The 25,109-nt window shown below is 34.1% G+C and overlaps 2 protein-coding genes across 3 annotated transcripts; one reads left to right on the top strand and one right to left on the bottom strand.

The window, feature by feature from the left end:
- Positions 1 to 16,557: 16,557 nt before the first annotated feature.
- Positions 16,558 to 20,883, top strand: LOC118035574 (putative disease resistance protein At4g10780). 2 transcript variants are annotated; one of them, XM_035041174.2, is made up of 3 exons: positions 16,558 to 16,845; positions 17,185 to 19,287; positions 19,542 to 19,710. In XM_035041174.2, the coding sequence occupies exons 2-3, from the start codon at positions 17,191 to 17,193 to the stop codon at positions 19,572 to 19,574; spliced, it is 2,130 nt and encodes a 709-aa protein (XP_034897065.1). In that variant the 5' UTR covers positions 16,558 to 16,845; positions 17,185 to 17,190; the 3' UTR covers positions 19,575 to 19,710. The 2 variants fall into 2 exon arrangements, with proteins under 2 accessions (XP_034897065.1, XP_034897064.1); XM_035041173.2 differs by having other exon boundaries at positions 17,185 to 20,883.
- Positions 20,884 to 20,973: 90 nt separating this feature from the next.
- Positions 20,974 to 24,403, bottom strand: LOC118035575 (squalene monooxygenase SE1). Its single transcript, XM_035041176.2, has 8 exons — positions 23,684 to 24,403; positions 23,427 to 23,538; positions 23,165 to 23,327; positions 22,846 to 23,014; positions 22,294 to 22,509; positions 21,799 to 22,074; positions 21,352 to 21,633; positions 20,974 to 21,230 (listed from the first exon to the last, which is right to left on the bottom strand). Exons 1-8 carry the CDS (start codon positions 23,915 to 23,917, stop codon positions 21,099 to 21,101), a joined length of 1,584 nt encoding a protein of 527 aa, XP_034897067.1. The 5' UTR covers positions 23,918 to 24,403; the 3' UTR covers positions 20,974 to 21,098.
- Between the last annotated feature and the right edge of the window lie 706 nt (positions 24,404 to 25,109).

The following is a 25,109-nucleotide window of genomic DNA, read 5'->3' as shown; positions in this document are numbered from 1 at the left end:
TGTTTTTCTTAAAACTTTTGAATTTTTTTTGTTAAATTTTTTTTATATATTTTTAGTTTTGATGTCATGAAATCAAAAATAATTTTTTAAAAATAAAAATAATATTATTTTTAATATATATTTAAATAAAAAAAATTTAAACTGTAATAATAATTACTACAATTCAAAACAGACCTAAACTGTATTGGTTGTTGATTGGCGGGAGGCAACATGGCAGCTAGAGGGATTTTTTTATTTTTTATTTAAAAAAAGATTTTAATGATACAAAATCAATTAGATGGAATAAATCAAGATTTCAACCCTGAAATTGCGGCTCACTCTTTGGTAGCTTTACCTGCCTACGTCTCAGAGATCGCGTATGGGACTAGTTGTGTAAAGAGAATGTATTAGCATCCAAAATATATCTTATCTACGATAAGTTGTATTTGTTTTATTGTCTGATAAAATCTAAAATCTTGTCGTGTTTTCTAGTTGTTGGTCCATCTATGATTTTAGAAAAGTCCTCTTCGGTAAAGAGATTCTTATCTTATCGGGTCAAACCTAACTGTTCTAATGTCAACAAAAGAATTTAATGTTTGGAATACATCTAACGTATAAGATCGTAACCCCAGATACTAAAAGAAAATAAAATAATTTTTTTTGAAATTTTTGAAATATTGGCCTAGTTATTATGACTTTAGTAAACTAGTTAGTAAAGCCAAAATGCATGCTGATATATATTCTTAAAATTTTTTTTTGTTGTATGAAAATACAATATATTTTTTTTATATATTTTTAAGAGACTTGGCCGTATGCATGAAAACAAAATATATTTTTAAAAAAATATTTTGACGAAAACTATGTATTTAAATACTGGATTTGTATCTTTACAGTATAAAAAATACAACTCAATATTGATCAAAATGGAGTAAATTTTTTTTGAAAAATCACAAATTTTTTTGAAATAATTTTTTTGAAGAATTTTTTTCTTCCAAGTTGGGCCCAACTTGACTCATGTAGCTGGGCTGGTGTAAAATTTTACGCGTGCATGAACAGTGTAAAGATAATTAAATTACCTTCGCAGTCTTCATCCTCCTTCCTGCCAATAAACCACAACGCAGACAACACTTTTTATTACAGGGATTGTGGAAGGAATTAAACATACCTGGTGCTGGAGAGGTGAAGACGATGGTGGTCCTGACCTCCTCTGCTATCTGCGTTCTCTGCTTTGGGTTGCTATGTGTTCCACTATTTTTTCGTTCACTCCTAAAGAACATATTAATTATTGTACGGTCGCCCAACGCACATGTCAGCTCAATTAGCCAAGCGGACTGACATCACTTATAATTAGTTATTGTATATTTTCCCATTTTCAATGTCTGCTCAAAGAGATAATCATTAAAGAATCCATCGGACTACACGTTCTTCGGATAAGCATTCATAAATGGTTGAATTACTAGGGATGTTAAAAAAAACCGACCAACCGATTAAACCGAGAAAACCAAGAAAAAATTAACCGAAAAAATCGAACCAATAAAAAAACCAAATAAACCGATTAAAAATTTTAAAAAAACCACCCGGTCCGGTTCGGTTCTAGTTTTAAAAAGCTTAAACCGATTGAACCGGACTAAACCGAACCTCCTTTCCCTTTGGAACACATTTCAACAATTTAATCCGCCGGCCCCCCCTCCAATACTTTTCCAGCCCACTCACCATCACCCTTCCCTTTTCCCCAAAATCTTTCCAGTCCACTCACCATCCCCCTTCCCTTTTCCCCAAAAGTTTTCTTTTATTTTATTAGTTTCGGTTTTTCTGGTTTCTAAGGCTAAAAAACCGACCCGAAACCGAACAAAACCGGTTCGGTTTGAACCGGTTTTCAGTTCGGTTCGGGTTATATTAACAAGAAATGGTATTTTCTGGTTCGGTTGAATTTTTATGTTAAAACCGGACCGAACCGGACCGTGAACCACCCCATGGATTACCTCCAAAAAGTTAAAAACCAGCCAGGCACTATCCTCCATAATATTTGTTAGGTCGGCTAAATACAATTAATTATTGTATTGATGCCCTCAATTATAATTTAAGGGCACCGACTTGGTGACAATGCTATAAAATATGAGAATGGAAGTATAGAAAAATTTGAGAGGAAACAGAAAAAAAATACATCTGAAATTATGTGTAAAGATTCATGGGAGAATAAAATAGAAAAGTGTTTTTAAAAGTTTTGATGATAAAAGATTACAAGAACCAATATAGGGTTACCCAAAACAAATTCAACAAAAAAAAAACATGAATCAATATAGTTTTTGTTATCAATTATGGTTGCCACGTTAGAGGGTACAGTTTAGGAGTAATGTGCTGTGATAATAAGGTTTTGGAACGTGTAGCAAATTGTGTTCTTATTTTGAATTGTTTTTTGTTAAATTTTTATATATATTTTTGTATTATTATTTTGATATATTGAGGTTAAAAATAATTTTTTAAAAAATAAAAAAAATATTATATTAATATATATTTAAATAAAAAATACTTTAAACTGTAATAAGTAATACAATTCCAAAGAAATGAAAGTTGTATAGGTTGTAGAATGGCGGAGACAACTCGGCAGTGGGAGGGATATTTTTTTTAGATTTTTTTATTTTTTTATTTTCAAAAAACAGTTTTAATGATGTAAAATCAATTAGATGGAATAAATGAAGATTTCAACCCTGAAATTGCGGCTGACTCTATGGTAGCTTCACATGCCTCCGTCTCCGAAGACGTTAGTGTCCCTGAGTCCCTTCTGTCCATTCAAGCAGGGTTGGTCTTAATAAGTGTGAATCTGGACTCACCGTTACAAGCCCAACGTTCAGCATCTCCCCCGTTCGTAAAGGATGGGCTGGAGATGTAGCTTTGGGCCACTCAACTCCGATGGGCTTCCTCCCAAATATTCCAACTAAGCTACTCAGCTCAGGCCTTTCTATTAGTTCAGCAGCAGTAACGTTGGTGTTATAAGGGAAACAGAGCCAAACCATGACTGTTTGCCGTGGAAGGAGAAAAATGAAAAGATTTGTTAATGGTGGAATCCTTCACGGGTCAGTTGATGTTGCTTCAGAAGACTCAATGACCTCAGCTATTGAAAGATTTAACCACAGCCAATTATGATCACACAGCACAAGAGAGACTAATGATGGTTTCGTTTCAAGGTTGTGGAATTCCACTGCTGTGAAATGGTGTTGTATTTCCCAATTAGCAGCGTGCAATAAACAGCATTTAGCTGTTTCACTAATGAGAGGCACACCAAGATATATACCCAACTGGAACTCACAGAATCTCTATAATTTCCAAGCCATAATATCCATGTCATAGAGGCAAAAAAGCACTCACATTTTGCAAGCTTATACCTTATAATAACCATATACGCCTTCTGTTTTTTGTTTTTTTAAAAAATTATGCTCATAAGAACGTTGCTCATGACACCTAAAATCCGTACCCTTAACAAAGCTTGGACGACGAAACTAGTTGTAAAACTAAAATGAACAGGATGCTTACTGCTCAGAAATCATTATGGAAATGCTATCTAGGAAAAACAGTTTTTATCTAGGAGCGATTAAACTTGTGTTGCTGCCTGATATCTCAAGGTCAAGGTGTGAACTAAGCAGGTATTCATTACTAGAATTTCTTAAGTTATATATAAAACGGTTGTTTCAGTACCCTTAAGCACTATTTTTATTGCTAATTCTGTGCTTCGTTAAATTTTTAATACTTTGCTATAATCCTTGACATTGACGGGGGAGGAGTGAGAGGCATCATTCCTACCGTAGTACTTACATCTCTTGAAGCTAAGCTTCAGGCTCTTACATTTTCAGGCCAGCTTTTTCAAAGTTTCAACAATGGGGTGAGTCCACACGTTAATTCAGTCAGCAATTAACTTCTGATTCTTTTGTTGAAGATTTTAATTATATGCAGCGCTAGACAAAAGAAAAGCAAATTAGAGGTGTACAGCAACTTGTTGTATCTTGTCATATAATCTTTGGTGGGTCAAGTTATGGCTTCCTTCCTGCAACTTCCTTCTTGTCGAACAATACAATAATCTTTGCCACTGTAACATTCTCTTCCAAATCTCATCTCATTATACCATTGATTTTCTCAATTTCCCTCATCAAATTTCTTAAACCTTTCTGATGATCAGTGCTTCCTTTTCTGATTGAATCGAATCATCTGGAGCTAAACATCTTGCAACTTCCTTGTTATTTTTAAACCATATATTCTTCTCTGTTGTTGTTTTTCTTCCTGCATACTACTTAAGCAAACCAGCACCTGAAGAACAACTTGAATCCATGTAGATTATTTACAATCCATCTTCTTCATTTTGTTTTTCACATGTAACTATGGTTTGAATCTTTCAAGTAAAACACAAGTTGTAGACTCAGAGTTGATGCTCATGAGAATAGAGGAGAAGCAACACAAAGAACAGATTTAGTGGATCAATTTGCTGATGATGCTTGGGTTCAGATACACTCTGCCCTTTCAAAGGCGCAGAAGCTGAATGAAATCTCTACCTATTTAAAGCATGCAGGAAGATGAGGATGTGGAGCGTCTGCATGATGCATTTGAAACTGTACCGAGAACAGAACAAGTGCAGCATCTGGAGAGAGGCAGCTCTTGTGAGAGGCCATCAATTAATCAAGCTCATGAGCCTCGAGGAGATTCATCCCAACCAACAGATCCATTGTGTCTTGATCATGGAAGATATTATGATCAACTATTTGCTCCATCAGTAAACAATGATGTTATTATGAATCATGTGCACAACATGGTTAGAGTGAGGAAAAAACCAGTGGAGGAGGAGGGCGTGGAGAATAGCGGAAGATTAGTGCAGCCCGGCGCAGGAGCTAGATCTTCTATAAGCCTTAAATACAACACAAGTGAGACTAGAGGAGTTCCATTACCTACTAGCTCTAAGAAGCTAGTGGGTCGAGCATTTGAAGAGAATACGAAGGTGATATGGTCTTTGTTAATGGATGATGAAGTTTCAACCATTGGCATTTATGGAATGCAGGGAGTTGGTAAAACAACAATACTACAACATATCCATAATGAGATTCTACGAAGACAAAATATTTGTGATCATGTTTGGTGGGTGATTGTGTCTCCAGATTTCAGTATTAATAGATTGCAGAATGTTATTGCTAAACGTCTTCATCTAGACCTTTCAAGTGAAGATGATGATATGCATAGAGCTGCCAAATTGTCAGAAAGACTTAGTAAGAAACAAAAATGGATTCTCATTTTAGATGATTTGAGGGACAATTTTGAGCTACATAAAATGGGAATTCATGTCCCATTAAAATGATGCAAGCTGATTATACAACTCGATCAGAAATGGTTTGAAATCAGATGACTTGCTACCACAAAATAAAAGTAAAGCCATTTTAATTTTGGAGTACTAACTAGACATTAAGAAAAAGTACCAATTATAACAAAAAGAGTGGGTTCTAAAGGTCCAACAAAAATAAAAAAGATAAATAATGAGAGGGTGAGTTCAACAACTTAGTGAGTAGATAACGTTCAATACACACACACGAGGTAATACAACAATGAGAAATATATATACAATTATGGCTCTAGGTTCTTATAGGAAGGTTTCTCAAATAGGCCATAACAAGAATATCATAAGGTAAAGCTCGTCAGAAAATCAAAATACAATGAGTATGAGGCTCCGTACTGTGGGATGATCAGTCCACACAGGTTTATGACTCCATCGACCAACTATGGTTCAAATACAATGAGCACAAAGATTAACACTACCCTGTTAGCATGAGTATTCTAACTGGCATACCAGAGGTTCATAATTATAATCAAACAGACATATTCATGTCTCAATGCTCAACTCATGACATCAATCAAATGAGGAGCTATCAATTCACAAGTCAATTCAAAATATATACTGGTTCATATCAAGAATTCATATTCAACAATTGATCATGCTTTATTGTAACAATGATAATAATTAACATATATATTATCAAAGAAGCATGATCCAATTCATATTAACAAATCAAATATATTATACTATTTCTCATGCATATGAAAAACTATCAACTCACCGAACTCAAAAGCAAACAGAACTTGAAAGCAGATACCAAAGTTAATTCTACTAATGTCCCGCCGGTAGAATATTAGGATTATCTGAATAAAAATAAGATATATTAAAAAAAACACTCAGAAAGAACATACAACTATTTAATACACTTAAATAAGGGTTTATTCCATAACCCCATGTGTTTTTAAATTAAACTAGTTATTTTTCCTAAAAACCCAAAAATTAAACGGTTTTCCTTAAATCTAATCCATAATAAAATAAATAATAAGACTTGATAATAATTCACTAAGTAACCCTAGATTATTCATCAATCCAATATGCAAAAGCTAATATTACAGCTAGGGATCAATCTGGAATTTATCATATTTTTAAGGGTCAAATTGTAACTTTGTCAAATTGGAGGACCAAATTGAAAGTGTTAAAAATTCATAACTATATTGGAATTCCACCCATAATTCATCTTTTGTTATGTCCAGAATCTCGTAATATGCTTTAGGGATCGATCTGTAATTTTTCAAAGTCTGGGGTCTAAACTGTAATTTTCTTAAATTGAGGGACCAAACCGAAATTTCATCATCTTCAACCTTAAAACCAGAATTTCCATAGAAAACCTACTATTATATCAAGATTTCTAACTCAAAATTCACCATTTACACAAAGCATAACTCAAAATCATCATCTTTACCTAAAATCTTCCAAAATCAACTAAACAACTCATTACCCACAACAATCAACCCATAACATTCAAATTAATTCATCATTCAACCCAAAATAAAATCTTCAAAACCCTAACATCCAACAAAAACAAAAATTTCAAGCTAAAGAAAACATATTATACACATCAAAACATAAATCTTACCTTTTTAACTTATTTTTCTTTAACTCCCTTCTCCTTCCTTATCTTTCCCTTTTTTCTCTTCTTCTCCTTTCCCTCTCACTATTTTCTCTCTAAGAACACAGCTCTATCTCTTTTTTGTTTTCTCTTCCTATTTATATTTATCATCTCTTTGTTCAATTACTACAATACCCCTTATTCATTTATACTTACTTCTAAGCCTCCAAGGGCTTTGTAGCCTTTTCCTACTCATTTACTTTCAAAACATTATATTTTCAGGTCATGTTCTTAAATAACATTCAAATACTGCATTGTAAATGTATCGATGCAAGAATTTTAGGCTATGTTTTGTCATTAAAGAATGCAACTGATCTGCAGCGCATCGATATTAAAGGTTGTAATAGCATGAAGAGCTTGGTTTCATCTTCTTAGTTCAACTCTGCTCCACTACCGTTGCCATCTTATAATGGTATATTTTCTGGTCTTAAAGAACTTTATTGCTATAAATGTAAGAGTATGAAGAATTTGTTTCCCTCTGTGTATTGCTGTCAAAACCTTGTAAACCTAGAAAGGATTCAAGTTCTACACTATAAGAAAATGGAGGAGATAATAGGAACAATAGATGAAGAAAGCAACAACTCCAATTCAATCATGGAATTCATACTCCCAAAGTTAAGAATTCTGAGGTTGATAAATCTACCAGAACTGAAAAGCATTTGCAGTGCAAAACTGATTTGCGATTCCCTCGAAGAAATTATAGTAGATAATTGTCAAAAGTTGACAAGGTTGCCAATTCATCTTCTTCCCCCTTCTCTTCAAAAAATTGATGTATATCTAAAAGAATGGTGGGAGTCAGTGGTAGAGTAGGAGCATCTTAACGCTAAGAATGTCCTTAGTCCCTTTGTTAAATGACGATATATTATTGAATTACCAATAAGCATCTTGTTTTAATTCATGGTGCTATTGAATGTGGTAATAGAGTTTGTGTGTTGTCCTGATAATTGGGATGTTACAGAGGTTGAGCAGGGTAACGCTGCAGGTTTTGTGATTGGTGATGATGATGTGCTGAGATATAAAAATAGGCTTTGTGTACCTGATGTAAATGATATGAGGAGAGAATTGATGGTGGAGGCACATGAAAGAGTTTACACAGTGCATCCAGGTTCCACCAAGATGTGTAAAGATCTTAAAGTGTGTTATTGGTGGAATATGATGAAGACAGATGTAGTGGACTTTGTTTATAGGTGTTTAACCTGTCAGAGGGTAAAGAGTGAACACTAGAAACCTCCTAGATTGTTGTAACCATTGTTGATTCCATAATGGAAATGGTAAAGGATCACAATGGACTTCATGACAGGATTGCCTAGGAGTCAGGAAGGTTATGATTCGATATGGGTGATTGTTGACAGGTTGATAAAATCAGCCCATTTTTTAACTTAGTTACTTATGGATATGTGAAGTTGGCATAATTGTTTATTAGCTAGATTGTGCAATTGCATGGAGTGCCAATCACGATAGTGTCAGATAGAGGTCCACAGTTTACATCGTGGTTTTGGGTGAAGTTCCAAGAATCTATGGGTACTCAAGTGCAATTGAGTACGGCTTTCACCCTTAGACAAATGGTCAATCTAAGAGGACTATTCAGATTTTAGAGGATATGTTGAGGGCTTGTGTTATGGATTTTGGGGTTGGTTGGGGTGAGTTCCTACCATTAGTGGAATTTGCTTACAACAATAGTTATTAGGCTAGCATAGAGATGGCACCTTATAAGGCTTTGCATGGTCGGAAATGTAGATCACTAGTTTGTTGGTTTGAGGTTGGTGATAAGAGGCTAATGGGACCAGAGTTAATTCAGATTATCTCAGAGAAGATAAATGTAATTAGAAATAAGCTTTAAACAGCTCAAAATAGATAAAAGAGTTACACGGATAAAAGAAGGCGTGACTTAGAGTTTTCAGTTGGTGATTGTGTGTTCTTAAAGGTATCACCGACCAAATGAGTATTGAGGTTTGGGAAGAAAGGCAAGTTAAGCCCTCGATTCATTGGACCGTATGAGATTCTAGAGAGAGTTGGGGCAGTTGCTTATAGGTTAGCACTACCACCAAACTTGTCTGTTATACATCCAGTATTCCATATTTATATATGACTCGACTAAAAGATTGATGTCTTCTCCCAAGTGCAGGAGTGTCGATGTAATAAATAACCCGGCAAGACCGGGGTTGAATCACAGGGAGGTTAACTATATAAATTATAAATAACAACAACACAACAACAACAACAATACTAATACTAATAATAATTAGTAGTAGTAGTAGTAGTAGTAGTACTAATAATATTAATAACAACAACAACAATAGTAGTAGTAGTAGTAGTAATGATATTAATAATAGTAATAGTAATAATAAATAGGACTTTGAGATGTAAGATTAATGTAAGGATTAAACAATAATAAAAACAAATGTCAAGGTTATAGGATCCACTAATGGTACTTCAAACAAGTATAGTATAAACTCTTATTATTCAACTGGAAACCACATACAAAGGAGGTTCCAATCAGATTATAATTGTTCACATGATTACATTAATAATCTTATTCGAGTAATGCCAATACTTGTAAATATTATCAGGTATTCATGGTGATAAATTATGTTAACAACAAATCAAGTTCCTTTCATAGCACAAGTGTAGATTAACCATACGGTTGGGCTATGAAAGTGCCAAGCATTTGTTGTACCAAGGGTTGTTCAACCCAAATCTAGATTAACCATTTAACAAGCAAAGTATTAAGAGTGAACAAGAAAATAAATATAAAACATGTTAGTATCAAGCATTAAAGTCCATGTTGAGTTTATACTATACTTATTCTTACACCATTAGTATAACCTTTTCACCTTGACATAATAGATTTAGCTAAATATAATGAAAGAAAGAAACATAAATAAACAAGATAAGAACATAATTATAAAAATAAAGGAAATGAAATGAAAAGTATAAACAAGAGATTAATATAACATAAAATAAAACTTAAACATTACAAAATACAAAGAAAGAGAGCAAGAGCATGATCTTGATCTGAATACCAAGATGCCTAAATGCATGGCAAATGCCTCCTTTTATAGGCCAAAATTTGGAACCATTGATTTGATGACTAATTGTTGAGTGGGTGGCCAACTCTTGACTTGGTGAAAATCCTTATCTTCTTGTCTGAATAAAACGCCATTGCTAACATCAGAACTGGAGCCACCTATACCAATAAAAGTTCTAGGTAATTGTCTTATCTTTTCAGGAAAAAAAATTGAGGTCATTTGGACTTCTAGAATTCGAGATATGGGTTGAACACTGAACAGTGTCTGAGTTGCAGGACAGATTTGGACTTATCCATTGTTGATATAATTTAGATTTAAAAACGGTCTTTTTAAATCTTAGACTCCACATGAAACTTGTAGGCCTATACCTTACCGAATCTTTCCAAAAAATGGAGGTCATTTGGACATAGTAAGCAATCTCCACTTTAAAAGAAACCGTAATGCAGAAATGAGAGGATCTACAATGATATGATTCCTGTTTAAGAGAATCACATCGATTTAATTATGCAGAATTCAAACTTTTTTTTCTGAAAAAAAAATTATGTTAGTATTTTGTCACGATATATATTGTTTAAATAAAAAATTAAGTGCACAATCCCGACCCTTTGATTTAATTCACCTCATTTCATTATTATATTGCTGGATCTGGTTTCTTGCTTCATCCAGGACAGATTTGATCGCAGCTTCATCATCGAAAAGTTCATCTTCTTCATCTTGTTCGGTGGTTTGAGGAAATATGAGTTGACTCTTGTCCAGATAAAACTGGACAATGTCTTTTGCTGCAAAAGCTGGTCGTTTTTCAGCATTCGGAGTAGTGAGCATGGCAGTCATAAGACCTCCTGTGCTTGTCCCAGCAACAAAGTCAAAATAATCTGCAATCCTCGCATCCTTGTTATCCACATCCAACTTCTATACATACATACAACAAAAATAGCAGTTAGTATAAGGCTTCTCTGATCGATGTTATTAAAAGTAGCAAGAGGGTAACACTAAAGTTTTTGATAGATTCAAGAACCTGAAGCTTAGCTTCTAGAGCAGTAAGGACTACGCTAGGAACGATTCCTCGCACTCCTCCCCCGTCAATGCTGAGGATTGTTTCAAAGCCTTCATCATCAGGACCTAATCCACTCGAACTTCCATTCCCTGATTATTTAACATGAAAAAAATTAGCTTTGATTATTACAGAGTCTAATCTATTTGATTACAACTCTAGTAATAGGGTTAATATTGAAGTGCTCACCCATCTTGTGAAAACTGAAATACAACGTTTTAGTCTGTGACTATTTCTGCTTCACTACAACTTGAGCTTCTCCTTTGCTCCCCTTGGCAACAATAGTATTGTCTCCTCTTTTTTTATGTTTTTCTTGAATATGCTTAGAAAATTACTGTACTATTCTTAAAATATATTGAAACTTAGGTTGCCATTAATGTCAAACGTCATCAGATTAAATAAAAAAAGGTTCCAGTGACATCAAAGAAAAAAAACAAGAAATCTCATCTGCTTAAATTTTGTCCGATCATATAACATTTTCTCATTAATCTCATCCACTTATCATTTTATTTTTTCCTGGTTGGTTAGTCGCTGCTAAGTCCTATTTTACTTAGAGAGATATTTTTGTTTCTTAATAAAAATATTTTGAAACATTTATTCTCTGCTAGTTGAATTCAAAATAGAGTTTGGGTTCGGACTCGTGATTTATAGTTAGTGTTAATTAAGTTGTTCTCGAAGGATATAAAAGACCGAGAATCGAAGAAGAAAATGTGTTTCATTATGGAAACAAACTCAACCAATGGTAATATTTAGGAAATTGTCTAGCCTGGTGAAGCGGGCTCAAGTTATATGTTCTATAAAATTGAACCTCAGGAAATTTTTAAGAAAAATTAGAGTAGAATACAACAGTTGCTACTAAGATGGTTTAGCACAAGCAAATTTCATCTTAGATTTACTAATCCATAAGAACATATATTAGAATAATTGTATAATTTGATCTGATTAATAAAAACATTTAGTTTTTTTTGGCGTATTGCATCAAAAAACAAGAAATGCCGATAGGATAATAACATCAGACATGGAAGAAATTACTATGTATTTCACCTTCTTTTCCTTCCAAAAATAATCATTAAGAACAAATTCAAAACCACTTGAAGTTAAGTTACTTTTTAAAATTACTCATAAAAAGTTCTTAGTCCTACTTTAAGTGAGATTGGATCTGCATGTAAAGATTCATCAATACCTAAAGAACATATTAATTATTGTACGGTCGCCCAATGCACATGTCAGCTCAATGAGCTAAGCGGACTGACATCACTAATAATTAGTTATTGTATATTTTCCCATTTTCAATGTCTGCTCGAAGAGATAATCATTAAAGAATCCATCGGACTAGACGTTCTTCGGATAAGCATTCATAAATGGTTGGATTACCTCCAAAAAGTTAAGAACCAGCCAGGCACTATCCTCTGATTTTAATTTTTAATGAGTTTCACAGCGGCTAACTACCATAATATTTGTTAGGTCAGCTAAATAATAATTAATTATTGTATTGATGCCCTCAGTTATAATTTAAGGGCACCGACTTGGTGAACAATGAGATAAAATATGAGAATGGAAGTATAGAGAAATTTGAGAGGAAAAAAAAAAATCTGAAATTATGTGTAAAGATTCACGAGAGAATAAAATAGAAAAATGTTTTTAAGAGTTTTGATTATGAAAAGATCACAAGATAGCTATCAAGGAGGTTGCGTGAAACAAATTCAATAAAAAAAATATATAAGCCAATATAGTTTTTGTTATCAATATGGTTTTCCACGTTAGAGGGGTATAGTTTAGGAGTAATAAGTTATGATAATAAGGTTTTGAAATGCGTAGCAAATTATGTTCAAGCATGATAGATTAATGATCAATATAAAACTTAAGTCATATGAAGAGAATTCAAACTTATAATTATTAAAAAATAAATTTAAAATCTAACCAGTTAAATTATCTTATAAATTTACTAATAAAAAGTTTTTAGTCATGCTTTAATATGATAAATTGAAAGCAAGATAGGATCTACATCAAATTCAATAAAAAATAATAATAATTATTACATGGTTTAATTAAAGGTGAAGATTCATTAATACCTAGAGAACATATTAATTATTGTACGTTCTCCCAATCTACATGTCAGCTAAATGTGCTAATAAGCGGATTGACATCACTAATAATTAATTATTGTATATTTTCCCATTGTCAATGTCTGCTCAAAGAGATAATCATTAAAGAATTCATCGGTCTAGACGTTCTTCAGATAAGCCTTCATAAATGGTTGGATTACCTCCAAAAAGTTTAAAAACCAGCCAGGCACTCCCCTCTATTTTTATTTTTTAATGATTTTCACAGCGGCTAACGACCATAATATTTGTTAGGTCAGCTCAATAATAATTAATTATTGTATTGATGCCCTCAATTATAATATAAGGGCAACGACTTGGTTAACAATGAGATTTGTGTATGTATTAAAAAGTGTTTTTTAAAAAAATTATTTATTATTTATTATTTATTAATTTAAAATTAATATAATTTTATTGTTTTTAAATCATTTTGATTTGCTAATATTAACAATAATTTTTTTAAAATAAAAAAAATCATTAACATATATTTTAATATAAAAAATTATTTAAAAAACAATTATAATTATAATAACAGAGACTTACATGTTAGGACCTGAGATTTTTTGCTCATACTATAATATTTCTTCTTTTCTTTTCAGCTTAATTCACTGTTATGTCCACACTCAAGTGGACATTGAATTGAAAATCCATCGGTCTAGAAGTTCTTTAGATAAGCACTCATAAAACGTCCGATCGATTACCTCCAATAACCAGCCAGACACTTTCCTAGAAAACCATTTAACTCATAAATAATTGGATTACCTAGGATAATTTTAAATGGTTGAAATTAAAAATGTATGAAGATTTACGAGAAACCCTGGTGTGGCATGTACTAGCAATATCCTAAAAAGAAAATGCCCCTTTTTTACAAGAATAATTTTGCATTTAATACGCGTTTCTCTTGTAAGATATAATGATTGTTAGAATTTTTTTAATGCAATTTTTTTTTCAAACCTTTAAATCACATTTTTTGCTTACTTAAGTTAATAAAGTATGAGAAAGGAAGTATAGAAAAATTTGAGAGGAAATAAAAAAAAGAATATTTGAAATTATGTGTACAGATTCATGAGAGACTAAAATATAAAATATTAGATATCAATATATAAAAATAAAAAAAATATTAATTAAAAAAAATCAAATGTTTTTAAAAACATTTTTTAAATGAAAAACAAAAGTTTTTGGTTAATGGTGAGACAAAAATAATTAGACGGAAGAAAACAAGATTTAAACCCTAAAATTGTGGTTGACACTATTTTATTATCTGTTTGAACGTGTAATTATGGTTATTTTTTTAAAATATTTTTTATTTAGAAAAAAATATAAAAGTAATGTTTTTTTATTTTTTAAAATATTATTTTTGAGATTAATATATCAAAATAATTTAAAAATATTAAAAATATATTAATTCAAAGTGAAAAAAAAAAAAAAAACGTAGAACACGTTGACCTGCCTGCCTACGTCTCCACAGATGTTATTGTCCCTGAGTGACTTCTGTACATTTAAGCAGGGCTGGTCTTAATAAATGTGAATCTGGACTCACCGTTACAAGCCCAACGTTCAACACATCACACTTTTGAAAAGGGTGGGCTGGACCTTGTACATTTGGGCCACCTAACTCTTATGGGCTTCCTTCCAAATATTCCCACTAAGCTACTCAGCCCAAGCCTTTCTATTAGTTCAGCAGCAAACACTTAGTTCAGCAGCAGTAATGTTGGTGTTATAAGGGAAACAGAGCAGGCCCCCAATCACAAGACAGCCAAACCATGACTGTTTGCCGTGGAAGGAGAGAAATGAAAAGATTTGCTAATGGTGGAAGCCTTCACGGGTCAGTTGATGTTGCTTCAGAAGACTCAATGACCTCAGCTATTCTGGGGAAATCAGTAATATGATTCTAGTGGGGAATTAAGTTAAGTCTTGGGAACAAACATGAACTTGGGACATACACAAATGATCTGCAAGAACAGATTGATAGGGAGAGAGAGGAATGGAGGGCCTCTCAGTAACTTGACGTGCTCTGATGTTTTTCAAGCTTTTGTATTTCTTTCTATGAAGATTGCAGCCTGGAATATTTGTGGTGTGGGTATACGGGGGAATATTTCATTTATTTCTATGAATATTTGAGGCCACTCGTCAACTTATTCCATTTCACAGCGTCAGTTGTTGTCTTCAACCCTTTTGAAAAATGATGTTGAGTGTTGCTTTTTGCTGGAAACAAAATTACATCACTGTAATGATGGTTTCGTTTCAAGGTTGTGGAACTCCACTGCTGTGAAATGGTGTTGTATTTCCCAAGCAGCGTGCAATAAACAGCATTTAACTTTATCACTAATGAGAGGCACACCAAGACATATACCCAACTGGAACTCACAGATTCTCTATAATTTCTAAGCCATATCCATGTCATAGAGGCAAAAAAGCACTCACACTTTGCAAGATTATGCTTTATAATAACTATATACGCCTTCTGTTTATATATATATATATATATATATATAAATTATGCTCATAAGAACGTTGCTGACACCTCAAATCCGAACCCATAACAAAGCTTGGACGACGAAACTAGTTGTAAAACTAAAAGGAATAGGATGCTTACTGCTCAGGAATCATTATGGAAATGCTAACTAGGAAAGGCAGTTTTTGAACCTAGCTAGGAGCAATTAAAACTTGTGTTGCTGCCTGATATCTCAAGGTCAAGGTGTGAACTAAGCAGGTATTCATAACTAGAATTTCTTTAAGTTATATATAAAACTCTTTTTATTGCTAATGCTGTTCTTCGTTAAATTTTTAGGGAATGGAAGTTGGAGTGGATCAGATAATGACTGTCAATACTTTGCTACAATCCTTGACATTGAGGGGAGGAGTGAGAGGTATCATTCCTACCGTAGCACTTAGAGCATCTTCAATGCAAAATGCTATTTTGAAAAGCTAAATTGATAAAATAGCATTTTAAATAATATAAATATAATTTTTTTACAATATCTATTCCAATAAAAAAAAATCATTTGAAGAGCCATTTATATTGGAGTGGAAAAAACAAATGTTTTATTATTTTTTAATAAGTTTGATGTTATTTTTTTTTCTACATAACTATATTTAATTGGTTTATTTTTTTAGTAGCCCCACTTTATTGGTTTTGACTCTTTAAAGAGAGATGTAGAAATAACATTTGTGAAAGAAAAGAAGTATTTTAACATTTTGTTTGGCTTTCTTTTTAAAGAATACAAAAAAAAAAACAAAAAAAAAACTAAAATATTAATTTTGTATTTTTAATTTTTCATTTAGCTTCTGCGAGATGCTCTTACAGCTCTTGAAGCTATCTCACATTTCCAAGTCAGCTTTTTCAAAGTTTCAACACACGTTAACTTAGTCAGCAATTAGCTTTGATTCTTTCGGTGTATCTTGTCATATAACTTTGCTAGGTAAAGTTATGGCTTCCTTCCTAGCAACTTCCTTGTCAAACAATACAATAATCTTTGCTACTGTAACATTCATCTCATTATACCATTGATTTCCCAATTTCCCCATCAAATTTCTTAAACCTTTGTGATGATCAGTGCTTCCTTTTCTGATTGAATCGAATCATCTGGAGCTAAACATCTTGCAAATTCCTTGTTATTTTTAAACCATATATTCTTCTCTGTTCTTGTTTTTCTTCCTGAATACTACTTAAGCAAACAAGCACTTGAAGAACAACTTGAATCCAGGTAGATTATTTATAATACATCTTCTTCATTTTGTTTTTCACATGTAACTATGGTTTGAATCTTTCAAGTAAAACACAAGTTGTAGAAATTTTAATGAGAAACTTTGAAGAAAGGATCATCAACAGTTTCCAGAAATGATAATTTGATCTTTCTCAGTTGTAACACTCCGTGCCTTCTGGAGTTCATAATAAATTGACCCCAAGTTAACCTTGAATTCATTGTCTTTTCTTCATAGTTTCTTTGCTGTTTGTAACTTATTATTTTAGTTTCAACCTTCCTTTTCCAATTAATGTACTTCCGTTAATTTTTATTCAATATTTTGACCCTTTTTATGTATAGGACAAAATGGTTAGACCAAATGATCCGTTTTGGAATCATGTTGAAGATATGAATGATGGAAGCATGAAGTGTAAGTTTTGTGGGCATTTATTTGCCAAGTATACTTCCATTTCGAGGATCAAATGGCATTTTTCGGGAGAGAGAGGGCATGGTGTTGGCATTTGTGGTCAGGTGCCTAAAGAAGTTCAAGAAGCAGCCTTTCTAGCTATGAATGGTGGCAACAAAAGACATAAAAGCATAGCAAGTTCAAGCAATGTTGACAGAAGTGTCTCTCCTTGGAGACTCAGAGTTGATGCTCATGAGAATAGAGGAGAAGCAACACAAGGAACAGATTTAGCGGATCAATTTGCTGATGGTACTTGGGTTCAGATACACTCTGCCCTTTCAAAGGCGAAGCTGAATGAAATCTCTACGTATTTAATGCAGGAAGATGAGGATGTGGATTGTCTGCATGATGCATTTGAAACTGTAACGAGAACAGAACAAGTGCAGCATCTGGAGAGAGGTAGCTCTTGTGAGAGGCCATCAATTAATCAAGCTGATGAGCCTCGAGGAGATTCATCCCAACCAACAGATCCTTTGTGTCTTGATCATGGAAGATATTATGATCAACTATTTGCTCCATCAGTAAACAATGATGTCATTACGTATGACGTGCAGAACATGGTTAGAGTGAGGACAGAACTAGTGGAGGAGGAGGAGGGTGTGGAGAATAGTGGAAGATTAGTGCAGCCTGGCGCAGGAGGTAGATCTTCTACCAGCCTTAAATACAACACAAGTGAGACTAGAGGAGTTCCATTACCTACTAGCGCTAAGAAGCTAGTGGGTCGAGCATTTGAAGAGAATACGAAGGTGATATGGTCTTTGTTAATGGATGATGAAGTCTCAACCATTGGCATTTATGGGATGGGGGGAGTTGGTAAAACAACAATACTGCAACATATCCATAATGAGCTTCTACAAAGACAAGATATTTGTGATCATGTTTGGTGGGTGACTATGTCTCAAGATTTCAGCATTAATAGATTGCAGAATCTTATTGCTAAACGTCTTCATCTAGACCTTTCAAGCGAAGATGATGATTTGCAAAGAGCTGCCATATTGTCAGAAAAACTCAGGAAGAAACAAAAATGGATTCTCATTTTAGATGATTTGTGGAACAATTTTGAGCTACACAAAGTGGAAATTCCTGTCCCGTTGAAAGGATGCAAGCTGATTATGACAACTCGATCAAAAATGGTTTGTCATCGGATGGCTTGCCACCACAAAATCAAAGTGAAGCCACTTTCTGAGGGAGAAGCTTGGACTTTGTTCATGGAGAATCTTGGACGTGACATAGCACTTTCACCAGAAGTGGAACGAATTGCGAAAGCTGTTGCAAAGGAATGTGCTGGTTTGCCATTGGGAATTATTACAGTGACAGGAAGCTTGAAGGGAGTGGATGACCTACATGAATGGAGAAATACATTGAAGAAATTGAGAGAATTAGAATTAAGGGACATGGATGAGAAGGTATTCAAAGTATTGAGGGTTAGTTATAATCGGTTAGGTGATGTAGCACTACAACAATGTCTCTTGTACTGTGCATTATTTCCTGAAGATCATTGGATTGAAAGGGAGGAGTTGATAGGTTATTTGATCGATGAGGGAATAATTAAAGGAATGAGAAGCAGACAATCAACATTTGACGAGGGCCACACGATGCTTAATAGACTTCAAAATGTCTGCCTATTGGAAAGTGCTAAAATGGAGTATGATGGTAGTAGATGTGTCAAGATGCATGACTTAATTAGAGAAATGGCCATCCAAATACTGCAAGAGAACTCTCAAGTCATGGTGAAAGCAGGTGCACAATTAAAAGAGTTGCCAGATGCAGAGGAGTGGACAGAGAATCTCACAAGAGTCTCACTAATGCAAAATCAAATTCAAGAAATTCCTTCCAGCTATTCACCAAGGTGTCCCTATCTATCAACTCTATTGATATGTCAAAATCTTTGGTTGCAATTCATTGCAGATTCATTTTTCATGCAATTAAATGGGCTCAAGGTTCTTGATCTGTCTTCTACAAAAATTGAGAATTTACCAGACTCTGTCTCTGATTTGGTAAGTCTCACTGCATTATTGCTGAATAATTGTGAGAACTTAAGGCATGTACCATCATTAAAAAAACTCAGGGAACTAAAAAGGTTAGATCTCTATCATACTTCACTTAAAAAGATGCCTCAAGACATGGAATGTTTATCCAACCTTAGGTATCTTAGAATGAATGGATGTGGTGAAAAGGAGTTTCCTAGTGGGATATTACCTAAACTCTGTCACCTGCAAGTTTTTATACTAGAGGACTTTATGTCTTTCAGGGATTTAAGAATGTATACTCTAGTAACAGCTAAAGGAAAGGAAGTAGGATGCTTGAGGAAGTTGGAGATTTTGGAATGTCATTTTGAAGAACACTCTGACTTGGTGGAGTATATGAACTCTCGGGATAAGAACCTTTCATTATCCACGTACAAGATTTTTGTGGGACTACTGGGCGATGATTTTTATTCCGAAATAAATAATTATTGTTATCCATGTAGAATAGTTGGGTTGGGTAATTTGAATATCAGTAGAGATAGAGATTTTCAGGTCATGTTCTTAAATAACATTCAAATACTGTATTGTAAATGTATCGATGCAAGAGGTTTAGGCGATGTTTTGTCATTAGAGAATGCAACTGATCTGCAGCGCATCGACATTAAGGGTTGCAACAGCATGAAGAGCTTGGTTTCATCTTCTTGGTTCAGCTCTGCTCCACTACCGTTGCCATCTTATAATGGTATATTTTCTGGTCTTAAAGAACTTTATTGCTATAAATGTAAGAGTATGAAGAAGTTGTTCCCTCTTGTGTTGCTGTCAAACCTTGTAAACCTAGAAAGGATTCAAGTTCTACACTGTGAGAAAATGGAGGAGATAATAGGAACAACAGATGAAGAAAGCAGCAGCTCCAATTCCATCGTGGAATTCATACTCCCAAAGTTAAGAATTCTGAGATTGAAAAATCTACCAGAACTGAAAAGCATTTGCAGTGCAAAACTGATTTGCGATTCCCTCGAAGAAATTATAGTAGACAATTGTCAAAAGTTGAGAAGGTTGCCAATTCATCTTCTTCCGTCTTCTCTTCAAAAAATTGAAGTATATCCAAAAGAATGGTGGGAGTCAGTGGTAGAGTGGGAGCATCCTAACGCTAAGGAGGTCCTTAGTCCCTTTGTTAAATGATGATATATTATTGAATTACGGGTAGGCATCTTGTTTTAATTCATGGTGCTATTGAATGTGGTAATAGAATTATGTGTGTAAAGTGGCACAAGTCTTCTTTTCTATAGATTCTTCTCATGTCTTTACGCTAACTAACATGTAATTAACATCTGATTGACGTCGATTAATATGAAATAAATATATTATTTCTGAGTTGGTTTTAAGTTTCATTCCAGTACATGTCAAGCAGATTATGTTATGCAAGCTTTGTGTAGAAGGGTAGCTGGCTATTTCATGGTTCGGTTGTTTTGTTTTATACAGGTTAAGTTAGTCTGCTTGCATCTGGTTGGTATGTGATCGCTTTCTGCACCCTTTCCTCTTTGGAAAATGGAACAAAAAATGGTATCTGTCATGATTAGACTTATGGACCCTTTTCTTTTGAAGCAAAAAAGAAAAGAAAAGAAATAGTCAAAAGATGGTTAGCGGGAATTCAAAAGCTTATAGGGAATTCGAACAACAACGGTACTGCTATATTATAAAAAGAAGAAAAAAAAGTGAAAAACAACTAGCTATATCTTAAAATACTGCAGGTTTTATAATTTGTTTCTTGTATGATTAAACAATAACCAGGGTGGAATTCTGCTGATAAGATTCGGTTCCTTTACCAATAAAATAAACAACTATTTCCCTGTTTCTCTATCATCAGTGGATTGGACAGGAGGAGTTCTGTAGTAAGCTGGCATTGTTGCCGGGAAGAATGTTGCTCTAATTCCTTCTGCCTTTAGCATAGGGAAGATGATGCCTGATCCAACCTGAAAGATGACAAAAATAAAAATAAAAATTTAATTTTGTCAAGGAAACTCATGTTGAGAATAATAGTTCAAACAAATAAGTTTTCTGATAGTAAGAGTAATGAGAGCTGGAGATACAGACCAAAATTAGTTTTGCCGCAATAAACATGCGTTTTGGTGTAGGAAATGGAAGCAATAAGCGGCCAACAGCATAGGCAAGCATGGCAAAGCAGTGGAAAACCAAACTCAACGGGTCAGGGTTTAGACCAGACAGAAGAGCCATCAGTCCTTCTGAGAACACCCCTCCAAGGCTCAAATAATTGAAGAATGCTTCTTTCATTTCCTTCCTTGATGGATCCTGATCCGATGAAGAGAATACTGTGTGTAGGGTGCTTGCCAATGTGTTTATTGCAAATGCCGTTGGCTGCAACCAATAGTAATCGAGTAATTCAAGCAAGTTATTAGTATCTACAAACCGCAAAGAAATAGGTTATTTTGTGTTTCTTTAAGCAATTCCTGTTCAATAAATGTTGTGAGGAAGATTGCCAGAAGAAATATTAGATAAGCATATGCATGCAAGTGCTGATACCTTACGCAGAATGTAAAAGGATTCAAGATATTTGCAAATGGCAGCTCCATCACTAAGATCATTCAGAGGCCTAAGAAGATCTCGCAGTAGAACAACATCAGAAAGTCCCACAGTCATTCCTCCACCAGTTACAGCGTGGCGCATATTCAAGGAATCCCCTATCATAAACGCACCAGGGGTTGGAGAGGGAGACGCAGCCATGATTCTGTTTGGCATTGTTCTTATGTTGCCCTTTTCAATTGCACATATGAAAGCATTGTGTAGCTCAGGTGGCATCTGAAATGTGCAGATCTCTGGATTAGTTTAAACAACATGTATATATTGAATAAAAAGAACTAGCAAAGATGCTAAAATGTCGCCTTAGACTGGCATTTTGAGACATTTTGCATTTTGCTTTCTGATATTATTAACAGTAAATTCGCGATCAAGCATGCTCTATAAATTAATCAGAATAAGCTTCAATTCAGTAACATTATGTCAAGCAACTATACATACTTGAGGTGCCACCACTGTTTTCAAGTAGCTTGCCATTTCACCATTGGCAATAGGTGGTTGCTTCAAGCCAGGTACATCAATTAAACAACGAATTTCATTGCTGCTAATAGGATAAGCTATGACAATTGTATCCTTCAAAATAAAGTATGCACGATTTGCATATGGAAGATTATAGTTCTCCAGGACCAAACCAACAAAGTAAGATGGGACTTCAATCTACAAGAAATGTAACACCACGTGTTAGAGAGTAATATTAAACTAATTTTAGGTTAAATTAGTTTTTTTGATATAATATCAGAAAATATTCAGAGGTTTGAATCTTACAACTCATTCTAACTAATTATATTAGTAATAATTAAGCTGAAAGTAATCATGGTGTAAACAAGTTTCAAGTTTTCAAAGAAAGTATTTTAAAGAGTAATATAAAATTATTATTTCAGATTCACCTGGAAGGTATATCTACTGGTCTATATTCTTATCAACAAAATAAAAAATTATAGTGCCTTCTCTCATTAATTACATCTAAATTTACTCATAATGCAAGATTTTCACCTTTGGATTGCAGAGATTGCGTCGTAAATTTGAAAAACAACCATCACATACTATTGTGAGTGAAGCTGAAGCTGCTAACTCCTGGCCTGCCTTAGTTTTGTATAGCACACCTTTGATAGTTCCATTTTCTTCGACAAGAGATGTTACAGTTCCTTGATCGAGTTTAACACTGGACAAAGATCAAAGAAATATGAGAAAGAAAAATCTTCACATCATGAAATGATACTGACAAACGTATATTCAGTCTATGGCTGGTTATATTGAACTCAATACTCGCAGGCTACTCTGTTCATATAGGGTGCAGGGAAAGGGCGAATACTTGGGAAGAGATGCAGCTTTTTCACGCAGTTTCTGGATGAAGCGGCCATTGTAAAAACCTCTGCCACTCGTATTGGAGGGATATGAAATTGCGGTTCTTTTCCCATCTTTGTGAACAGCAGCAAAACTGAAGACTATCTGAGAATCAGTCCCATCTAGACAGTCTGCTACCACACAACATGTTGGACATAAATAAGAGTAGTTGTTGATTAATTGAACGGAAAGTATGTTCAACAAAATTTCTACAGCTAGTAATTCTTCACCTTCAAGACCTAACTCGGCCAATTTAATGCACCCCCCGGCATGCAGGAGCTCACCAACAATTCTGTCGGGCTCAGTCAAGTCTCTTTCAATAACTTGCACGCGCCATCCATCCTGCAGTTGGAGGAGAAGACAAGGTTTCTGTTGCTTAGCGCACACAGAACAACAATAGCTCTGCTTACTAGGTTTTGATCTTTGAGTTAGAAGCAAGATCAGGTACTTAGAGTTAACTATTTACCATTGTGAAAGAGGTTATTACCTTTGCGAGAGCATAAGCAAGAGCAGAACCAGCAACACCAGCACCTACGATGATCACATCAGTATTTCCAGCAAAATTTGATCTGCACGCTCCATTTCCAGAGCTTTTCAAAGTTTTCTTGCTTCGACTTTTCTCTGAAGCTTTGGTATTCTCTCTCCCTCTTGAACTGTAGAGTATAACAAACCCGAACAAGAAAGCTGCTACAACTCCTCCAAATACATGCATGGAGTCCATTTTTCTCTTTCAGTACAAGCTCTCTTTCTCTCTGGATGTGCTGTCGAGAACCCTGCAGTTCTACCAATCGAGAGCCCTGCAGTTCTACCAAGGCACATAGTATGTTATCATTTATGGGTTTTCTGAGTCACCAAAAAGACTAATATTTATACGGCTGAGGAAACAAAGAAAGCTCCGGTCAAAGGGGGAAGAGAGACGCTGACATGGATAAAATTCATATCATTTTTTTCGTCATACTGTTTATATTATAAAAGCTAGTGATAAAGTGATAGAAAACAGAAGAGGAGGCTATGATATATGGCTACACAATTTTCAAATTGAATTTTAGGATTTATGAGCTTTAGCGGTTATCATAAGCATATGCAGGGGAGCTTCCTATGGACGCAAGAGAGTGACTTTATTGGTAGAAGAGACGTGCAAATGGATAGGTTGTTGATAGGGTTGTCTTTCCTCTGCATGATGAGATTTTTGTTTTCCTTGGAAGTTTATGGTATACCCCATATTCCATAATAATTTAGTTTAGCTGTTCTTTGGGGAAATGAGTCATTTTAAATGGTTAGGCCAATTATTGAAGGAGTGGAAAAAAGAAAAATTGGAAATCAAATAAGAAAAATACTGAATTGTCGTTTTCAAGCTTATTTTTTTGTTTCATTATTGTTTAAGACGACTGAATTGTCGTACGTTTTTCCTGTAAGAAAAACAATCGATAGATAAACAATTGTAATTCGAAGTTTAATATTATATTTTCATCCAATTTTAATTTGTATATTTAAGTTTTATCTGTCTTTATGCATTCTATCACTTTCCCCTTATCAATTGACACTTGTATTCTTGAGATTCCACTTGCCGACAAAATACTTAAATGACTTTTCTCTCTCACAAATACTATTTTTATATATTTCTCCAAAGAACTAAAACCAACAAAGAAAAAAAAAAAAATCTTGCTAAAATGAGATTGAAGTCAAATTTGACGGTTCCAATGAGTTTTCAAATTTCCTATCCAATTGGACTAAGTTGAAAATAGCTAAGGTCTAAATTCATGTTTTGCAATCAAAATAGCTAGGTAGCCGGAGGACAAGTTTTATCTCCTACTCTGGTGGGAAACCGACAATTTTAGGATTCGTATCATTAAGAAGAAATCTGATGGGATGAGAGGGATTTTCTTGATAGCTTTCAATCTCCTAATTTTCTT

This window comes from Populus alba, chromosome 19 (assembly GCF_005239225.2).
Source record: "Populus alba chromosome 19, ASM523922v2, whole genome shotgun sequence".
NCBI lineage: Eukaryota > Viridiplantae > Streptophyta > Magnoliopsida > Malpighiales > Salicaceae > Populus > Populus alba.
The sequence above is the reverse complement of the archived record's forward strand: the minus strand, read 5'-3'. Positions and strand labels throughout refer to the sequence as shown.